Source organism: Eutrema salsugineum, unplaced genomic scaffold, assembly GCF_000478725.1.
Source record: "Eutrema salsugineum unplaced genomic scaffold, Eutsalg1_0 scaffold_15, whole genome shotgun sequence".
Classification (NCBI taxonomy): domain Eukaryota; kingdom Viridiplantae; phylum Streptophyta; class Magnoliopsida; order Brassicales; family Brassicaceae; genus Eutrema; species Eutrema salsugineum.
The window spans coordinates 1409422-1431324 of NW_006256867.1; the positions used below are offsets into that span (position 1 = coordinate 1409422).

General features: G+C 31.5%; 6 protein-coding genes across 7 annotated transcripts; 4 read left to right on the plus strand and 2 right to left on the minus strand.

The window, feature by feature from the left end:
- The first annotated feature begins 978 nt into the window (after window positions 1-978).
- Window positions 979-3769, plus strand: LOC18021800 (growth-regulating factor 1). The gene is made up of 4 exons (XM_006404687.2): window positions 979-1413; window positions 1705-1923; window positions 2187-2529; window positions 2829-3769. Exons 1-4 carry the CDS (start codon window positions 1080-1082, stop codon window positions 3508-3510), a joined length of 1578 nt encoding a protein of 525 aa, XP_006404750.1. The 5' UTR covers window positions 979-1079; the 3' UTR covers window positions 3511-3769.
- A 780-nt stretch (window positions 3770-4549) lies between these two features.
- On the minus strand, window positions 4550-5602 carry LOC18021801 (regulatory protein opaque-2). The gene has a single exon (XM_006404688.2). The coding sequence runs from the start codon at window positions 5422-5424 to the stop codon at window positions 4711-4713; it is 714 nt and encodes a 237-aa protein (XP_006404751.1). The 5' UTR covers window positions 5425-5602; the 3' UTR covers window positions 4550-4710.
- Window positions 5603-8905: 3303 nt separating this feature from the next.
- On the plus strand, window positions 8906-12062 carry LOC112088207. The gene is made up of 4 exons (XM_024158492.1): window positions 8906-9040; window positions 9139-9406; window positions 9496-9592; window positions 11918-12062. The coding sequence occupies exons 1-4, from the start codon at window positions 8906-8908 to the stop codon at window positions 12060-12062; spliced, it is 645 nt and encodes a 214-aa protein (XP_024014260.1).
- A 5959-nt stretch (window positions 12063-18021) lies between these two features.
- On the plus strand, window positions 18022-18816 carry LOC18021802 (phytosulfokines 2). 2 transcript variants are annotated; one of them, XM_024158457.1, is made up of 2 exons: window positions 18022-18223; window positions 18381-18816. In XM_024158457.1, exons 1-2 carry the CDS (start codon window positions 18026-18028, stop codon window positions 18510-18512), a joined length of 330 nt encoding a protein of 109 aa, XP_024014225.1. In that variant the 5' UTR covers window positions 18022-18025; the 3' UTR covers window positions 18513-18816. The 2 variants fall into 2 exon arrangements, with proteins under 2 accessions (XP_024014225.1, XP_006404752.1); XM_006404689.2 differs by having other exon boundaries at window positions 18384-18605.
- Window positions 18817-19074: 258 nt separating this feature from the next.
- LOC18021803 (GTP-binding protein At2g22870) lies at window positions 19075-20400 on the plus strand. The gene is made up of 4 exons (XM_006404690.2): window positions 19075-19577; window positions 19668-19737; window positions 19827-19989; window positions 20073-20400. The coding sequence occupies exons 1-4, from the start codon at window positions 19109-19111 to the stop codon at window positions 20280-20282; spliced, it is 912 nt and encodes a 303-aa protein (XP_006404753.1). The 5' UTR covers window positions 19075-19108; the 3' UTR covers window positions 20283-20400.
- LOC18021804 (VQ motif-containing protein 29) lies at window positions 20307-20858 on the minus strand. Its single transcript, XM_006404691.2, has one exon. The coding sequence runs from the start codon at window positions 20811-20813 to the stop codon at window positions 20457-20459; it is 357 nt and encodes a 118-aa protein (XP_006404754.1). The 5' UTR covers window positions 20814-20858; the 3' UTR covers window positions 20307-20456.
- Between the last annotated feature and the right edge of the window lie 1045 nt (window positions 20859-21903).

The following is a 21903-nucleotide window of genomic DNA, read 5'->3' on the forward strand; positions in this document are numbered from 1 at the left end:
CTACCTATATATTTTTTTTTTTTTTGGTAAGATGTTAAATATATTACCATTTTCGGGTTTTACACTGTACATGTTGGCGAGGCAACTTATTACAAAGAAAGTAAGGAGTAAAACGAGCTTAAGGAGGATAGAAGATGAAGCCAAAATACATCTGGAGGAGGGAAGCAGAGCTATCAGTTCTGGAAGGAAAAGAGAAAAGCCTGTCCCTGAGTTGGCGGTCGATAGACGACCAGATAGTGGCCAGCGACGACGAGAAGGCGGAGAATAGACGGGAGTTGCCCTCCTATATTTACATTTGTTTTTGGATAAGAATTAAATTTGCAAGTGGAGGTTACTTTTTTTGGTTCAGCAAATTGAGGTTACTAAACTTTAAACTTTTAACAAAACTGTTAAGTCATTTTCGTTGGTTAACATAACAAAGATGTTTTTACAAAAAGCAAATGAAATTCCTTTCGTTGGGTTTGAAGTTGAAATAGAGTCGTAGAGACATGTCTCACGTGGTATCCACATGTCTTTTATCTTTAAAAAGTTCATATTGCTTCCACTATAATTATTTTCTCCTTAATATCACCAAAGTAACCAAATATATTAAACTATTATTACATCTAAATATTTCAAATTTGTATTTAAAGAATAGAAATAAAAAAATGGGAAAATAATACCTATAAATTATGTGGTCTACGTGTTTTTTTTTTCTTTTGAATATTTTTTTGCGTAAGAGTTCTTTTAGAAACATGAAAAATATGATGTAACATGTCCGAGATCTTGATTGTGTTTCCGGTACCATTCTTTGTCTCCACCCAAAGCTATATGATATCTCTCACTCCCCCAATTATTACTATTATATTTTGTTTAGTTATTATTATTATTAAAATATTCGTCTTTGAGAAAAGCAAAAAAAAAAACGAAATAAAAAAATAAATAATATCTACAGTATAAAGAAAATAAAAACTTCGCCTCGTTCTTCTCCCTCTGTCTCTCTCTCTCTTCTACACTCTGAGCTCAAGCGATTACCTCCCATGGGAAAAATCTCTGAAGTGATTATTTAGCTCTTTTTTGTCGGTTCTGCATCCATTTTTATGGATCTTGGAGTTCGGTTTCAAGGGTCGGTTTCGGGTCATGAAAACGGGTCTCCGGTTCAATCAGAACTCGGATCTGGTTTTGGCAACAAGCAAGAAAGATCCGGTTTCGACGGTGAAGATTGCTGGAGAAGCTCGAAGCTTTCAAGAATATCAACAGATGGTTTCTCTTCCTCACCCGCTGCAACCAATAAAACTCTGTCGTTTCATCAAGGCATACCTCTCTTGAGATCTACCTCTATCGACCCTCGCAGACAAGAACATATGCTTAGCTTCTCCTCTGCTTCCGACAAATCAGATGTCTCGCCTTATCTTCAGTACTGTAGAAATTCAGGTCTGAATAAAAAGTACTCTGTTTTTTTCTTTTTACTTTTCATATGGGTTTTGCTTAGAGATTGATTTTAGTGAAATACTCTGTTTTTTTATTTTTTCTTACATTTATTTTCAATCTCAAGATATTTACTTTTCTTAAAATCAGCATATGGGTTTTGTTTAGAGCTGGATTTAGTGAAATGGGTTTTTGTCAAATTTTAAAAATCTTTAAATGGGTTTTGCTTAGAGCTGGATTTAGTGAAATGGGTTTATGTATTGAAATGTTGGGATATGGTTTTTGGGTTTGTGTTAGTGTCAGGATATGGTTTAGGAGGAATGATGAACACAAGCAGCATGCATGGAAGCTTGTTAACTGGAGTAAAAGGACCTTTTTCATTGACTCAATGGGCTGAGCTAGAGCAACAGGCGTTGATCTACAAATACATCACAGCCAATGTCCCTGTGCCATCTAGTTTACTCCTCTCTCTCAAGAAATCCTTTTTCCCTTATGGATCCTTGCCTCCTAATTCTTGTAAGCTCCCCCTTCTAATCTTGTTGTGCAAATAGTAGCATTTTAGGATATTGAACAATAGATTTGATTCCTTTTGTACTGTCAAAACACTAGCCAAGAATCAACTTAATGCTAGCCTCTCAAGTTGTTTATCTTTAGAACATTTAACATTCTTTAGGGATGTGTTTATTATAGATTCTTGTTGTGGTCCTTGTGGATGTTGTTATCTAATGGTTGTTTTAAGAGATGCTAAGAGCTTTTTGTGTGTCTGTGTGTTTATGTAGTTGGGTGGGGCTCTTTTCATCTGGGCTTTTCCGGCGGCAACATGGATCCCGAGCCAGGGAGATGTCGCCGGACAGATGGAAAGAAATGGCGGTGCTCGAGGGATGCTGTTCCCGACCAAAAGTACTGTGAACGACACATTAACCGAGGTCGCCATCGTTCAAGAAAGCCTGTGGAAGGCCAAAATGGCCACAATACTAATCCCGCCGCCGCTTCTACCGCCGCTGCTGCGTCCAAGGCGGCGGCGAATACGGTTGCTGCGATGCGTGGATCAGATAATAACAATAGCCTCACTGCCGTGGGAACTCAACATCATGCCAATCCTACAGATTCATTGGCTAACAGGTGAATAAATTCTAAGTCCTTTTTGATATAACATATTTGCATATTCCTAAGTTTTAATGTTCATACCTTATTTTTACTTTCTTTTTTTTTTTCTTTGGCCTAGAGTAAGTAGAGACCCACACATTATTACTACATCTTTTGTGATTGTGACAACTCCTTATTTAAATGAGGCTTAGGATTCCATGTTCTTGGATTTGCTTTTATGAACTATTCATTTACTCTTCTTTTCTTGATTCAATGATATTGTCCAAAAGTATATCTATTGTGAAAGTCTTAATGGTTGTTTGTTGCAATGACAGAGTTCAAAACTCTCGAGGAGGCTCGGTTTTTCCTGCCACGATGAACTTACAACCAAAAGATTCTCATCAGAAACAAAGCAATAACCCTTTTGAATTCGGACTCATCTCCTCTGATTCGTTACTTAACCCGTCAAATAAACAACAACCGTCTTACGCAAACTCGTCCAAAGGCTTTGGATCGTATCTTGACTTCAGCAACCAAGCAAAGCACTCGGAGAATCACAACAATGTCGATTCTTGGCCAGAAGAGCTGAAATCTGATTGGACTCAGCTCTCAATGTCAATCCCCATGACTCCATCTTCCCCTGTTCAAGATAAACTAGCTCTCTCGCCTTTAAGGCTATCTCGTGAGTTCGACCCTGCGATCCACATGGGATTAGGCGTCAACACTGAGTTTCTTGAGCCTGCTAAAAAGACGAATAACTGGATTCCTATCTCTTGGGGTAATAATAACTCCATGGGAGGTCCTCTCGGAGAGGTACTAAACAGCACGACGAATAGTCCCAAGTTTGGATCTTCTCCAACTGGTGTCTTGCAAAAGTCGGCTTTTGGTTCTCTTTCTAACAGTAGCTCGGGAAGCAGCGCCGTTCTTGGTGAGAACAACAACAAGAACGGCGATGGAAAGGATCCGCTTGGCCCGACACAACTGATGAACTCTTCCGCTACTGGTCCTTCTCTGTGAGATTGTATAACTAGGACGATGGCGAAAACAAACAAAAAACAGAACACTCTGTTTCTCTGTTTCTGTTTTATTACTTGGTGCATTGTTGTTGTTGTATTTCTTTTTATATAAAGCCAGAAGAAACTAAAGGAGAGATGAGAAGAGAGATGGGTTTTTTTTTCTTAGTCTTCTTCAAAGACCTGTTTCTTCTTTTGTCTTTCTGATTTCTGTATCCATGGATTTATTGGTTCTTAATCATCAGAATCTTGATTTTGTTGTACCTGTTCGAGCCATTGTGTTTGTATCAGTTACACTACTTGTAATGCACTTTGTTCCTAAAAAATAGGCTAAACCTTCTCCGAAAGTCTGATTAACGCTAAGCCAATTACTTCATCTACGTAAACTTCATCTAGTTTAGTTGTTTTCACTAACAATGATTTAGTGTTTTTTCTGCTATAATTTGATAAAGACTTAGAAAATAAATTTGTTTTTCAATGTAGCAATTGTGATGCTTTGAGATTTAAAGAGGTTTCCTAGTTGCAGACAAGAGGCAAGATTGTTTTGTGGATTAGACATGGAACATTTCTTCAAAACAACTGTCTCCCATTTTAGTTTTGCTCTGTTTCTCCACTTTTGGGTCCCTTAACTACTTTTTCCATTCTCTCTCTAACCCTACTTCACTTATTCCTGTTTTCATAAAAATTATAAAGAGTGGAGGACCAACCATCTTAATTTATGGATGGTCCATAAGTTTTTTTCATTTGGATTCTTTATACATTTTTGGAGATCTTGTTATAACACGTGGCATGTGTGGGTCGATTCAGACACTTGCCACTTGCACGAGACAAGACAACTCTTATCGAATAAATTTCTCACTCGATGCTTTTGGAAATTTAAATATTTCAGTTTCAGTATTTTCTAAATTCTAAAAGTGTATATTGTTGGAAAGAAGGTTAATGATGATTAGAGGAAAATATTTGAAGGACAGTGAAATTAAATTAGTGAGGCATGAATCTTCTAGCCCAATTAAATTAATCTAATGGGCTTAAAGAGACCCAAATAGGCAACAACAACAAAACTAAATCCATTATCTAAGTAACACTCTTTTTCATTTACACAGAGAGAGAGAGGATAGATCAAAAGAGGGAAAGAAATACTTCGCTTTGATCTGAATTTTTTTTTCTTCTAATTTTTTCATATCATTTGATGATCGCGTCTCCACTATTGCTGATTCTGGAGCTGTCTGAGAATCAGAATCTGTCTCATCTCCGAGAATCTTCGTCTGAGAATTTCTTGTTCCGACAAGAGCCGATTGTTGTACGTACTAATCTGTTCGATGTGGTACAAAAAGATTCGGAACCGGTTTTTGAGCTCCCGGTTTTCTAAACCAAGACGGTTTACTTCATCTTTTAAATTCTCAATGTGTCTCTGTTTACGCATCCTCGACCGCTTCGCTGATTCTCGGTTTGATTCCATCCGCTTCCTCTTACGGTCGTCGGTTGTCTGCGAAACCGGCCGGTTCAATTTCTTCCGGTTATGGTCTGTGGCTTTTATCCGGATTATCGTGTTTTCCGGGTTTAATTCTTCGGATTGAGGACTTGGTACGCCGTCAAAACATTCGGAATCATCAGAACCGGAATTTGTTTTGATAGAACCGGAGTTTGTTTTGACAGAACCGGAGTTTGTTTTGACGGAACCGATACAAGATTCATCAGAACCTGGTTTTATGTCGTGAAAACCGGTATTAGTTCTGACGGAACCGGTTTCGGATTCACCAGAACAAGGACTCAGTATAACCGGTTCGAGAGATGACTTGATCACAGAAAAGAGATCGGAGCAGTCAAAATCCCAAGGAGTAAATCCGGTTTGGAAATCGGATAACTGGTTAATAAAACCCGGTTCAGCAAAGGAAAAGGCCGGTACAGTAGACATCATAATGACCGGCTTTTTTTTTGCTAATGGAGAGAGTGAAGAGAAGGAGAAAAGGGAAGAATTGCATTGTAGGAGCTTCGAATTTATGGGCAAAATGATAAGGGTATTTCGGTAATTATACGATGTACGACCGTATTTTATACTGTATAAACAACTTTTGAGTCATGTGGCACTATGTGGGGTTTGTATTTTTTTAAACAACTTTTATAAAAGTAGAAAAATATTTTGTAGGACACCAATAGGCTCGTTTATAAGAAAGTAAAGTTAGATTAATTTTTGTTAACCAAATGTTTGTTATAGCTTAGTGATGAAGAAACAGTCCCATATTTAACACATGTGTTGTCCATTCATCTAATTTGTTGCCATGCATTTGAAAATAAAAAGTTAAATAGATAAGATAATTCTAGGCTCAAAAAGTATTATGTGTTGTTGGTTTGATTAGTGTGGTTGATGCGATTGATATGAAAGTTGAAACGATTGAACAAGCATTTTATTCAAAATGTTATACAGTAAACTAATATTAATGTTATAATGAATTAAATATACACTTATTGTATTTGAAAATAACTACTAAATACAATGTTGTTTTTTCAATTCTTTGCAATCTTTTTTTTTGCCTTATATTGTTCCAAGCGATTAATGATTCTAAATGAAACTCTAAGAATACTAATGTTCTGATGAGGACGAAAGTTGAGTGGAGTCTACGCAAATAGATATAAGTCCAAAAACACATTCATGATAAAATAAAATTGTGTACTCTAAAATTGTGTTATTCGGTTAGTTAGTTTATTCAAAATTAGAAGAAAATAAAAGTAACTTGAGAAAAACTATAGCAACGGCCACATGCAAATCCTCAAAAGTAAAGCAGAAATATATTAAGAAAACTTTTATCATATGGTTTGGTAGCATGTTAAATCAAACTTTAATGTCCACAAAGATGTATCAAATGCTTCCCATATTAACATTTAAATTTCAATAATGCCAACTTACTTTAATCAGAAAAAATAAAAACGCTGCTAATCTTACAGAATAAGTAGGTGAATCAGTATGTATTAATATTCTAAGGGTTAACATATATTTCTTAGTACAGTAAAACCTCTATAAATTAATAATGTTGGGACCATAAAATTTTATTTATTTATCGTGATATTAATTTATCTATAAATTAATAATTATTAATTTATAGAGATAATCTGTTTTTTGCCTATAATCTTCTAAAAAGTTCTTTTAAATAATGTTATATTTAAGAATTTAAACGAATATCTTATTAAAAATTATGATTAATAAACATATTTATTATAATAAAATAGTTTTTAATAACATATTAATTTATCTATTAAAAATATAGATGTTTACAAGTTCAAAATTTATAACAAACCGTGGCTATTATCAAAAAATGAAACTGAAGACAATATTACAATACATTTTTAAACATTTATATGTAAGAAAATCAATTATCACATCAAAAAATCTTCACAAATTTGAATGTATATCGAAAAACAACAACAAAAGATAGATATGCAATAAGTAAAAAGATAAACACCAATGAAATTTCAACTTTAAGTAAAAACAAATACTATTAGTCATATTTTAGTATATTATATTACATATATTTGCATAAATTTATACAATTATTAATTTATGTTTTTGTTAGGACCATATATTTACATAGGGGTTTCAAAAAAAATTATTATCTTATTATCTTATCGAATTTGATGAATGTTTACATTGGTCCGACTTGGGACTGGCAAAATTTATTATTTTATAGTGATTATTAATTTATAAAGTATTAATTTATAGAGGTTTTACTGTACATCAGCAATTAATCAAAAAGTAATAATAATAATTTTCTAATTCATTCTAAAAAGATCATTTAGATTGTTCTAATTACTTCAAAATAGTTGAAACCAGGTCATATATATTCTACTCAGTTTACCGTTCAAATCAATACATCACTTTTGTCTTTCATCCTATAAAACTCGAAGGGGTAAAAATTGATTGGAAAACATCATATCTACGTAAATCCTAGTAACAAGTTAGGTATTTTATGTTTGTCGATTGACATAAAGTTGGTTGTTGACCAAAAAAAAAAAAAAAAATAGTTGGTTAAAAACTTAAAACCTTAATGTCCAATCTATAAATTGTTGTTCCTAAAGCATAAAGCTTAGGCTAGAAGTCTGATGTTCGGAGTTTAAAAGTGGATGTAGGCCTGGAAAAAAAAAAATTGGGCTTAGACCATCTTCTATACATTAAACAGAAAGAATTTGGAAGCCATTTTGCTGAGGTGTCGCTCCCACAATTTTTTATACAGCATTTTTCATTTAAATAATTCATTATATTCCATCTATTATTATTTCCTTATTTACCTCCCTCCGCCAATTAGAATTTAATTTATTATTTACTAATTTTTTATTCGTTTCCTTATTTAGTTCAATTGACTTCTTTTAAAATTTTTTATTTATACAAACATCATTTTCATCTCATCTACCTTATTTTCAATACAAAACAAGTATATACTAATTTAAATTGTCAAAGCAATCGACTGATTAAAAAAAATTCAGTTAAATTATTACTATCTTTATTTTCTTTATTTTACTATTAATTGATAATATGAAGGACACAATTTTATTATTCTACATAATTACTATCATAAAAATTATATTCAGGAAATTGTCTACATAATTACTATCATAAAAATGAGGTATGTACAAATTTTATTATTCTACATAATTACTATCATAAAAATGAGGTATGTATTTATACAATTGATAATTATAATTATATATTCAGTCCAATATACATGATCCCATTTTCCCTCTTCATAAACTTCAAATCTTAGCTACAATATTGTTTACATTAATGTGTCAATATACGTGATCCCATAATCTCGGTTCATTTAATTTTAAAATTTAATAACCGTAATAATAAAGAAATCATAACTCCACCTTAAACTTTCCTCCGAATTTCTCGACACAATTAAATGATTAAGCATAAATGGAATCAATGTATGCATATTCCAAATTTATCAGTTAATGATTATATTACCTTCCTATATTATCGTAACCGTATCAATCTGAAATTATATAACCGAATTTTAAATCATTGTTTGGATATAGTCTAAATTTAACAATCCCTATATTTTCGATATATTTTAGTTGCACTTTACCTACCTAAATCAAAATATTCCGTATTCCGTATTTGTAAGAGTAATTAAACAAAATAGACCCTTTATGGAATATGAACAATATTACAAATTAAATATATCAAAAATTGCTTAAATCTATCAAATTTCAACGTCATTTCAAATTCAAATTCATAATTGACCGCCTACAATATTTTCCCTCTTCTAAAGATTGCATCGAAGATTTACCCTAGACTCACCACATTCGTTATTTCGCTATATATAGTTACCACTGTTGATATCGAATTCATCACTCCAGCTAAGCAATATTTAGCTTACATACTCCCTCTTGCAAAGTTTGCGATGTCGACCTTCACATCTCTCACTGCCCTAAAGCCATTCAAAACCCAATGGAAGATCCGTGTCAAGATACTGAAGTTGTGGAAACAGTATTTGAATGGGATCGAGACGATGGAGATGGTCGTTGTCGATGAACTGGTATTGTTTTATACTTTGTTTGTTCGTTATTCATACTGATCCATTTTCATCATATATATATTTTTTAACGTTTTGTTTATTATTATATTGCCATGCAGAATCAAACTATGCATGTTAGTATAAAGAAGCAGTTCATCAAAAAAATTGAAAATCTTCTAGAGGAAGGAACTACTAAGATCATCACTAATTTTCAAGTCACTCACAACGGTGGTAAGTTCAGGACTACCTCTCATGTTTACAAGATCCAGTTTGCTGCCACAACGTCTGTTAGACCTTCTGAAGATCTGGATGCCACAATTCTTGGGTTGAAGTTAGTGAACTTTGATGATATTCACGATGGCAAGTTGAATCCTGATTTTCTAATAGGTAAATGGTATATTTATATCTCGCATACATTATTAATATGAACCAAATCATATTACATCTAATTATTAGTTTATGTTTTTATTTTGCAGATATTGTTGGACAAATTGTTAGTATTGGTGAGGTTGAGATTCTCAACGTTAACAAAAAACAGACCAAACGTCTAACAATGACACTTCGTGACACAAGGTTTTTTAATTCCCTTTGACACCTAAATATTGTTAATAAGACGTCTAATATTTTTTGTTTTTTTAGTGATGTGCGCCTGAATTGTGTTCTCTGGGGAATTTATGCCGAAAGTTTGGAGAGTGTTGCTACACATGCAACTAATGCTATCATTTGTTTCGTGTTAAGAGTTGGAAAGTTAAGATTGTATCAAGGTACGAGACAAATGTTTTTTTGTTAACAAACAAAATATTGTTTTTTTAAAATATATATAACTTTCAAGACATTTCATATAATTAGGTGTATGGAGTATTGGCAATTGTTACAGTTCTTCCATTGTGATGACAGATCCTGATCTCCCTGAAATAAATTCTTTTAGAAACCGGTATATTCATATCTATAACTTTTATCAATTTTCCATTTAGTTTATTTTCATGTCACTAAAATCCAATATTTTTTTTTCTTTACAGCTTACCAAAAGATGATGTGACTTTATCATACACACACCCTAACCAATTGACCATTGTCAATTCTGTTTCTGTAAGAGATGATTTCTTCTTACATACCCCTCGCCGGACAATAAGTGAAATACTTGGTGCATCTGAGGTATTTATTTTGCGTGATATACATATTTCTTAAACAAACTATGGCGATTGGGTTTTTAAAAGAAAGTAATGCTTCAATTATTAGGTTGAAAAATGTGTGACTATGGCTACCATCTTAAATATATTTTATGTTATCATAATTATTATACTTTGCTAAAGATTACAATTTATGCGATCTAAATGATCTTATAAATTGAATACAATCGTTCATTTATAAATTTACTTTATTAACAACTTTGTAATTTAATTTAATTTTAGTAATAACGATGTAACCACTAAAAAATAATTAATAAGTTAGTTAATAATGGATTTATATTAAATTATTTTGCTATATAATTAATAGAGATATTTGTTCCTGTTGTTCTTACTTGCTATATCTCCAATTCTTTGTCTCCTTATATTTCAGGATTTGGGAAATATAATGATTAGATTTCCGGAAGAATTTAGATATGATAGTAATATTATTAGAAACTTTATGTTTAGGGTTCAGCATTCCTTAAATTAATCATTGTTAATATTTGATTGCATATTCTATAATGATCTTTTTTTAGTTACGCGAGATAACACATATATGCAAGGAGAACGAAACAAATCATTTTTTTTTAAATTACGAATACGACTTCCATATATTTGTCATATTACTTATTTAAAGTTGCACAAAATATACATTAATATTTAATTCTATAATCTGTTAAATATATCGTAACAACTTCAACCAAACTATGGAAATATTCTTAAACAATATAGATAATCGTTATTTATGCCATCTAAGATATAACTAACTAACAAGATACATATTCCAAAAATCACTGACTGTTGCAAATTTTTTTACAATTCTTCGTATATACGCAAATAATTTTGTGACGTCATAACCTTAATTTACTAACATACTCCTATATAAACCTTTGCTGCAAACCATTTTATTCATCTTTAATCGGAAACTCAAACAAAATGCGTGAATACCAAATGGTGCATGAGTTACAATCTTGGGAGGATGGTTGGACAATTAAGGTGAAGATTTTAAAGAGATGGGGGGCCTTTGATGCCGACGGTCTTCGTGTGATGAATTTCATATTGGTTGATGAGAATGTAAGTTTGATACTCATCTCTATCAATTTTTATCTTATTAGTACTTCATATCGTTTTGCTACTAATGTTTTATATCAATTACCCTAACAGGGTTGCAGAATTTCTGCCTACGTTGGTAACCTCAATCTATCCTATTTCGAATACGTTTTGCAAGAAGGAAATTGGGTGTAGTTATCCAAATTCAAACTAATTCCTTCTAAGTGGGAAGAACGGACTACAAGACACGTTAAGCAAATAATTTTAGATGGTGAAACTAAGGTCAGTTCCATCCGACCTTTGACTGGAGATCCTTTCCTTTGTTTTGTTGATTTCAGCCGTGTTTACAATAAGCCTTACAGCCACTTATACCCAGTTGGTAAGTATTAGCATTTATCTTTATTAATTATGTATTTAACTATGTTAGTGTTATCGACTATAGTATTGTATGTTTGATTGTGTAAAATTGATCAGTTGTTGTACTACAATATTTTGTAATCCAGATTTCATTGGTGTTCTGGATCATGTCGAAAATATGGTAATAGTTGTTTATCCCGATGACAAAAGTGTTCCAACACTGAGATTCTGAATTAAAGATCTGGAGTAAGTAATATAATGGTTTCATTTTTTTATATCATTATTTGAGATACAATATAATCATAATAATTATAATGTGTAGGAATTGTACTCTTAACTGTGTTGCACATGATGACTTGGCTTACGAGATAGAAGAGAAATGCAAAGATCCTGTAGGGAAGAGTCCATTTGCTATTTGTGTCTTAACTGATTGGTTGGTTAAGAAAAACATTGGTGCGTTTGTATGATTTTCATATTTATAAGACAACCTTATACACATTCAAAACTTGATGACCTTATCTTATTTATATATTAGATGAAATGACAATTGAAAATTACAAGGAGGGATCGCTTTCACGTTTTGCTATTGCTCCACCATTGGATGAAGTCAAAAGCTTTGGGATCAATTAATAAATGTTATTAACATTCAATAGTTTTAGATTATGATTTTTTTTACTGACTAATTACATGAAAAATATTCTTCTCAGGCTTGCAAAGAAGATAACGGAAGTATACGTGAGTGCTTCAAGTTCTCAAGGAATAAAGGATTGGGATTTATGTTATGCTATCTTATATTTTATATTCTATTTTATATTTTGTTATGAGTGGTGTTCTCCTAAGTTTGTTTTATTAACACTTTGTTTCTCTTCCTACCATATTTAATTTGATTTCAATAAAGTGTATTATTTGGATATTAATTTTTTGCATTATTTGTTAGTCATATATTTTGCCTTTTTATTCGCTAATGAGTAGTAGAAATTTTAAATAGACATGTATTACCAATCCTTAACATGCAACCAACTTAAACAAGTTTTTTCTGTTATATTACACAGTTTATATATATCGTTGTACTTCTATATAAATAGTACTACCATATCATCAATAAAAAAAAATCACTTAGATATAATCAAAAATAATATATGAATTTATTAATGGATATTTAGTTTCTAAATTTGAAACTATAAATATAGTTTCCTGATATTAGAAAACATCCATGCGAGATATTCGGTTTCCATTAGACATATTAATCTAACTGTATTACTATAAACCTAAAGCCTCCTATATATATTGGATTTTGCAGTTGTCTAAAACCTAGATACCACATCATACCCTTTCACCATGGAACTCTATCACCGAGTTTCTGATTTGCATTCATGGAGATCGGACTGGAAAATCAAAATATTGGTTTTAAAAAAATGGGAAACTCTTGGTCCACAAGGAATTGAAGGTTTGGAATTTATTCTGGTGGATGAAGAAGTAAGTTATTATTATTTATTTCATAGTAGTATTATTTTTCATAAACATCTTAATATATTGATACTGAACTCTTCAGGGATGCAAGATTCATGCTTCGATGACTAATCCTGTGTTGGTCACGTATTATGATCAAGCTTTGCAAGAAGGACAGTGGAATACTCTACATGATTTTGTTGTAAATGATTCATTTTGGTTTCAGAAAACAACTCATCATAAATGGAGGATTTTTCTACTTCAGAATACTACTGTCAAAAGGCTATATGAAATCCACACCGATACTCAATTTATGTCTTTCTCAGAGTTTGAGGATATTTTGGATGAGACTATTGATCATAAGTATCCTATTGGTATTTCATATTTGTCTTATATAATTCTCATTGATTTTCAATTTAAAATCTTTTAAACATCTTTTGATACTTTATGTGATATTAGATTTACTTGGTGCTGTTGTCCACGTTGGACGACTTACAAGGATTAAGGATTACAGACTAGATTGTGATTTTTGTAGATACTATAGTCGACTACGGTTTACGTTGAGAAATCTCAAGTAAATATTTGAATCGTTACCCATTTAATTGTATGTTATTAAGATAATAATATATTTTGTTAATATATTGTAGGAATGTTGAAATTAGTTGTGTTGCTTATGGTAACTTGGCTGATGATTTCCAATCACAATGGTGGTCTGCCTGTGGTTCTAATATAACATGTGTACTGACAGACTGGCGTATAGCTTACAACAATGGTTTGTTACTAACTAAGTTTTTAACATTTAATCATGATAACAGTAGTTATTATTGTTAGATCAAATATTAACTATACGTAAAATCTATGTTTTAGGGACATTGACTGTTTCGGATGCAAGAGGGATGTCAAGGTTTCTTTTTGATCCCCATATTGTTGAAGTTGACAAGTTCAAAGATAAATAAGTACTATATAAATATTTAATATTTTTCTAAATATCAGTAATAACATATCTGTATATAATTATTTAGGTACTTCAAATCCAATAAGACGGAGAACAATGACATTGAGATTAAAGACTAATCTCATATATCATATTCACCTATTAATTATGGTTAGAGGTTCAATTATTCATGTCGTTGAGCTACAAAGGTGACCAAGTGAAGTAGTCAACGTTTTAATTCTATGAACTTATGTCAAATTCAGGATTTATTAATAAGATAGATTGCTTTCATTATTCTCTATAGATGTTTGCTCATTACGATATATATATGTATATATATTCGTCTAATACTATATACGTTTATATTATGTAGACAACATAGAAAGTTTAAATAATATCATCCTCAATTATAAATAGCCAAAACCATACCAAGTTAATATACATTCAAGTAATGTGACAGATATATAAAATTGCTCTTATAACCTAACTATTAACCAAAACCATACCAAGTTAATATACATTCACTGACTGTTCTTATACCAAAATATAATATTAATATTAATAGTCGAATACATTAATTCTGTTTTTCTTTTCATCATACACTTCAATTTATTTGGTCATTTTTCTTATAATTAGCATAATATATATATATATTTATGAATGAAATTCGAAATCGGTTAAATTCATTCATTATGTATATTACAAAAATGGAAACTATTAAAAACAAAAAAAATACTAAACAAATCAATAAATTGTTAGTCACATATATCAAGTCCATTTATCATATATTAATATGGTACTAACATAAATAAACACTTAAAATAAATTCTGTTTCAAATACAAAAAAATGCGCAATTAATCAAATATCACTCAACATCCTGTATACATACATTATATTAATTTATGATTTCGGTATAAAAGATAACATTCATCCCGTGCACAGCACGGATACTATCCTAGTTAATCTTAAAAAATAAAAAGTTATAAAGAAAGTATATTTATTTTGATTTATATTTTTTATTTTTTTTTGCTATTTTTTTTTGTTTATTTTTGGATGAACCAGACCAAAACCTTTTTTTTGGCTAAGACGATACATTTTTATCACTTCTTATATTGTAAATAATTATATACAATGGAAAATATTAGTGTATAATCTCAACTAAGTTGTTGTAAATTGTCAGAAGTGTAAGATGCTTCTTTTTTTAATATGTTTGCGATGGCCTCGAGTATTGCTCGTTAATTTTTTTTGTTCTGGGACACGACATTTTTTGGATAAACTATTGTAAATTTGTAACACATAAATCTTGGATGGATACTATACTTATGAGTATTTATTTCGCTTTGCATGGTTCATTATGGATGTCCGATTTTCCGAATAGAGGAAAAATGGCTAATCAAAACGAATCTAACTATAAGAAAGAGCTGAGAGAGAGTAATAAAAAGAATGAATGAACTACATATTATCTGTTACCTTCTCACTTAACTGCAAATATGTCAGTATCTGCTCAGCGGTATAGACTGGTTATATGGTCAACTCCCGAATACCGAATCTAAACCAGCTACATGAACTTTGTGAACCGTAAATTGAGCATTCATTTTTCTCATGAATTTGGCTTTAAAACATGTATTTTTAAAAACCAACCAGATCTTCTTTCACCAATTTTTTAAAACATTAATTATTCGATGAACTACAAAATTTATTTTCTAATGACTAACTGTAAGAGGTTTTGGACAGAGGTTTGTACATATACCTTGTCTAAGATTAGAGCAATATGAAAATTGAAATATTGTATAATATTTTTATAAAGCATTCATGGAATTTAAGCTTTTAACCGTTATAAGTTACTAAATACGATTCATAATGTTTTATTCAATAATTTTATATTGCATAATTGTGATTACAAATCAGAACTTTTATTGATAGTTAGAACTTAGGACCATAAGTTCGATTTATAAGAGATATTTTTTCTTTTCTAGAATCATTTTATTTTGTAATAGTTGATATTAGCTTATCGTACATAAATAAAATAAAATAAGAAAAGAGAGAAAAGAACACTCAAGAAATGCAAGGATAAATGCAAAGACATCTCAAGATTTCGTTGCATTGGCCAGTTCCCTTCCATTTTTGTCGGCACAGAGCCTCACAACTGCCAAGGGCACAATCTATTTCAGTTAAAACCTCATGACAAAGTTGGCCTTGAATCTCATTCACCACCATACCTATAATATGTTAAAAAACATAAATAATCAATTTTTAAATAAAAATTCACGATCTCAAAATAGAATTAGAGAAACAGAAGAACCTAGAATGAGAATGAAGAGGACAGCATAAATGGTGGGTTGAGCCATTTCTTGTGATAATTGGACTTTTTAAATTACAAAACAATATCAGACACACACACACACATATATATATATATATATATATGATAATGTGTTATCTCATATAACATATATATACATATATATATATAATTAAAATAACAATTTAGTCAAATATAGGTAAATGCAGTGTAAAAAAAAAACTATAGTTAGATACAAATCAAGTCAAATAAAATAAAATAGAAAAAAAATCTTAGATATTTAATGATGAATTTTAGTTAGTAACACAATAGTTTATACATTCTATACCTTATAAAAATGTATATCTAATTCGCCTATTAAATTTTAATAATTTCAATAAAATGAAATCATTGATAATAATATAAAAATATTTTATAATTAGTTACCAATTTAACATAAACTGAAAATTAGTAAATGATTACAAATCTAAAGATACGATTAACTATTTTCCTTGATCAAGTTAATCTTATTCTCTGCAGTAACTTTCCATTTTAAAAAATTTGATTTACCTTTTATTATTAGTGTTAGATCCGAAAATAAAAATTTAGATTTAGAGCGATAAAAAATGAAAGAAATAATATATGTAGAACTTATGATGTGGCTAATTGTATAGTTTGACTATAATTTTTACATGTTTAATGATGAACTATCGACTAAGCAAAAGATGATACATCGATAACATTTAAAAAACTGTAATCTCTATTTCTTATTTATCTTATAACTTAAGTAGTGTGATCACGCCATCTGGTCTAAAAACAACAAGCTCTTTCCAAGACTACAACTAGTACTGTTCAACCTATGTGTTATGTAAGTGATACATTCGGTCTATATGTTTGATCTTAAAATTGTAACATGCTTTTCTAGGAGTCGAAAAAGCAAAAATGAAAAGGAATCAATAAAACCATTATAAAAGTCAAGCGAATTCTGTTACAATCTTACAATATAAGAGAAGATATATATGACAAGTTTACACACCGACTAAGGATATCAATATAAATTAAATACCCCCAAGTCTCTAATAACACGCTTTTGAGTTTGGTGCGTTCCAAAACGGATGTTAACACCAAATCATGTACATGGGGGACGTATCGTATTTATCTTAGGGAATTCAACTATCCAAGCATTCACAAATATGGTAAACCAACTGTAGATATGATCCGGAATTGCTGTTATTAAGGAAAAACAGAACTATAAATAATCTTAATTTAACCATAATCTGACTTTAGTTCTTTAGTTCCAAGGTCAGACTTCAGACTCTTGTGCTGGCATATCAACAATATATCTATTTTTTATTTGTTGTCAAATGATATTTTGCTTATATGTATGAGTTGAATAAATTAAAATTGGACGTGGTGCTTTTAAGAAGTGGAGGATTATCACTCTAGTCTTGATAGTCCCACACGTTTCATACACGCTGCGACTATATTTTTATTTCATTTCTTATGGGGTTGGTCCAATTCCATCACTATGCACAAGTGTGAAAGAATATTATTTTCTTCCACTCCCAATCTTATCGGTCAAATGAGTCCACCACAAACTCCATAATTAGACTCGCTTTTTCTTGTCCATTAAACAAAATTTGTGTTTGTCAACGTCAGATAAATATCCCATTTTTCGGCTCTAGCTATAAAGAATAATTAAGACAAAACAAAAACACAAAAATAGAATTGACCAAATTTAGGCTATATATATCGAGTTTCAAAGATGCCAAAACCCGTCAAGTCATCTTTTTTACGAATCTCTCTCTCCCCTGAAAGAAAATACTTCACAGAAATGGCTAACTTCTCCGCTCTGCTTACGATAGCTCTCCTCCTTTGCTCCACGCTAATGTGCACCGCCCGTCCGGACCCGGCCTTGTCCGCCTCTATCACGATTATTGATCAAGCCGACCCATGTAACATGGTTAGTCTGATTCACCACACTCAGTTTCCTTAAATATCTATTCATAAACACAAACATATATGCATGTTTATATTCATGTAGTAATCAAGACGAAAATGTATAGAATTTTGTTGACACTGTACGTAGTTTGAAATGTCCTAATGTATGATTGATTTAGCAGGAAAAGAAGATTGAAGGAAAAATGGATGAAGAAGAGAACTGTAGTGCAGACGACGAAGATTGCTTAATGAGGAGGTCTTTGGTTGCTCATGTTGATTACATCTACACCCAGAAGCAGAAGAAGCATTAATCTTTGTCTTTTCACTAAATTTACTATAATTTTGTTTCTAACCAATTACTGTTAAAGGTTATGTAATTCACGTTTGTGAATCATAATCCTTAATTAGTATTAGTCTCTCATATTTAGAACATATCATGATTTTTATAGTCGTGATGATCACATAATTACAGTTACGACATATAGCCAAAGATTTGTTCAATTCAGACTACAGAGTATGTCTACAACTATATAATTAAAGGTGGATTAGTGAAAACATGTTATGGTATTAAACTCTCCAAACAAAATGTCTAACTATCTCAATAACCAATAAAATCTACAAAACTAATGTTGATTTAGCCGATTCAAACATAACACAAAGTGTTAAGTTGACTAACGAGCTAAATTTTAATCAAAGCCAAATAAATGTTAATGTTCGACCAAAAAAAAATGTTAGCTTTGGGAAGTTTTTTGGTTAATGAAACATTAATTTTTTTTTCCTCGCACAACCAAAGGAAAGTGAAAGCCTCTGGCTGAAACAGCAGGAAGTCTCTTCGTCTTAAACTCAAAAACCCTATCCTCATTCTCTAAACCCAAAAGAACACAGAGCTCTGCAAAAACACACAAAAATGAGGCTTCTCCGATGTCGATCCTTGATAAATCTCGCTCCTTTATTACCTTCACAGTTCAAATTTCACAAATTCCACCCAACCCGATTCTTCTTTACTCCCAATTCCATCTCTATCCCACAAATCTCAGCTTCTTCTCTCCCCACGAACACCAAATCAACGACGAACCGTTCGATTTCCGATTCTGCTCGCTTCGCTCGCTCCGTCTTGTTCGTGCCTCCCGGTGTTGAAATCGAGGAGCTAACGGATGATATGGTGCTTCCGGGCTCCAATATAGTAATCGGACCTTTCGCGGATCATTCACAGATCAAAGAAGTCGAATTCGTCAAGAGCAGTGCTCGAGCTAGAGACTGTCCTAAAGATGATCGTCCAGAGATTGCGATTCTAGGTCGTTCTAATGTCGGAAAATCCTCGCTTATCAATTGCTTGGTCCGGAAGAAGGAAGTCGCTCTCACTTCCAAGAAACCTGGTCTGATTCTTTTAAAAAGCTTTGGAAAAATTTCCATTTTTAAGTTTTGAAACTCGAAAAGTTACAATTTTTTCTCTCTTTGAAAAACAGGGAAGACTCAGCTTATAAATCACTTCTTGGTGAATAAGAGTTGGTACATTGTGGATTTGCCTGGTTATGGGTATGTAATGTTTAAATAATCCTCACAAAGCCAAAAAAATGGTTCTTGTTTTGAATATTGAGGTTTTGTGTTTGTGATCATTTTTGCAGATTTGCTAAAGTTTCAGATGCTGCGAAAACGGATTGGTCTGCGTTTACTAAAGGTTACTTCTTGAATAGAGATACACTTGTTTGCGTGCTTCTTCTGATCGATGCAAGTGTTCCTCCTCAGAAGATTGATCTTGATTGTGCGAATTGGCTCGGTCGCAACAATGTATGTGCTTTTGTGTGTTACAAAGTCTCAGTATGTTATGCGTTGAGGAGTTCTTGATTTGTAGCGTTTGTTTGATGTTTCAGGTACCAATGACTTTTGTGTTTACTAAATGCGACAAAATGAAAGCTGCGAAAGGGAAAAGACCTGATGAGAACATTAAAGCTTTCCAACAAATCATTAGAGAGAATTTTAAGCAACATCCTCCTTGGATTTTGACGAGTAGTGTATCCGGTTTAGGCAGAGACGAGCTTCTCCTTCACATGTCTCAGCTGAGAAACTACTGGGATCAGTAGGAGCTGTTATAATGAAAAAAGGTCTCTTTGAAATGGCGTTTTTGTAATGTAACAGTAACAACAAGTTTGTATACATAACAATGTTTCAAATGGTGATATTGAAAGAGACAAAGAGTTATAACAAATCTCATATACAAGTCTCTCTAATTTCAAAGAATTTGCTATTCTTTTTTGCTACCATCTTGAAAGATTTGCTGGACTGAGAAGAGGGAAAGCTTCCCAGAATCGAGATGATGATGGTGACAGATCAAACGCGAATGGATTCTCATTAGCTGTTGTTTCATCAGAAATCTTGAGTGGTTTAGCCTCTGTTTGATGTACCTCTGGCTCGTGGTCTTGTGCACCGGTTAACCTCTGAACCAACTCCTTGAAGTTAACAGGCTCGACTCGGTAAACTCTAGGATGCATCCGTTGAAGTGAAGCTGTTACGGGTTTTTTCCATGGCTTTGCAGGTTGCTTCCGGATCGAATGGTAGTTTTCAGATGATCTGAGATAATTCTGAGAGAATCTTGGCTGTGAAGTAGCTTCCATGGCGATTAGAACTTTCTTTACAGACAAAGATTGCTTAGGATTTGAAGCTAAGTATGTCTTGTGTGTGTACATGTATTTATATGTATATGTGTGTGTGTGCGTGTTGCATATATGTCAACGTTTTTGCAGCGTGGGTCAAAGCGTTTATTGATCTTCTTTTGCGGCTTATTCGGTTTTGACCTTTAGGGGAATAAACATGTGGTTTTTTTTGGGAATGGGATGATTCATGGAATTGAAATTTCAACATGCGTGTGCTTAATTGTTTTTTGTCTTTGTTATATCACTACGTTAGGTGGAAAAGCAATGTGAACAAGCTTTTTAGTTTTAAGTTTTAACGTGTACTTCTCATATTTGGAAAAAAATATCAAGATAACATATCTACTTTTTTTTTGGCCAAAAGATGATATATCTACTTGGTCAGTAAAATTTTTATAGCAAACTACAGTAGAAACTCTATAAATTAATACTCGATAAATTAATAAACATTATAAATTAATAATTTTTCATGGTCTCAAATTGGGCCAATTCAAAATATGACATAATTCGATAAGATAATAAAATAATAACTTTTAACAAAACTTTTATGTAAATATATGGTCCCATTATTATCATAAATTAATAATTACCATAAATAAAATTTGATATAAACATATAAGTGAGATAATCTACCAAAATATGAGTTTAGTGATGTTTTTTAATTATTTTAAATTGAAATCTTCTTAGAACTCTTTTTTAATTTTTGAAAGAATTTTTTAAATATTATAAATTTCAAAGAAAATCTCTTTCAGAATTTAAAATTAATAAAGAATATTTTTATTTAAAATCTATAAATTAATAACTCTATAAATTAATAAAATATCAAAGTCCCAACATTATTAATTTATAGAGTTTTTACTGTAAGTACATAAATATACAGTTTCTACCACATAATTTTTATTGCAAATTACATCAAATTATAACAATTATCATAAATCAAATTTAAATTACATGTTACTACTCAAAATCTTAGTCATAATTACATCAATTTTGGATGATTAGTTCTAAATGAACTTCATTTGATTCATTATATATATTAGGTGAGTACCCGCGC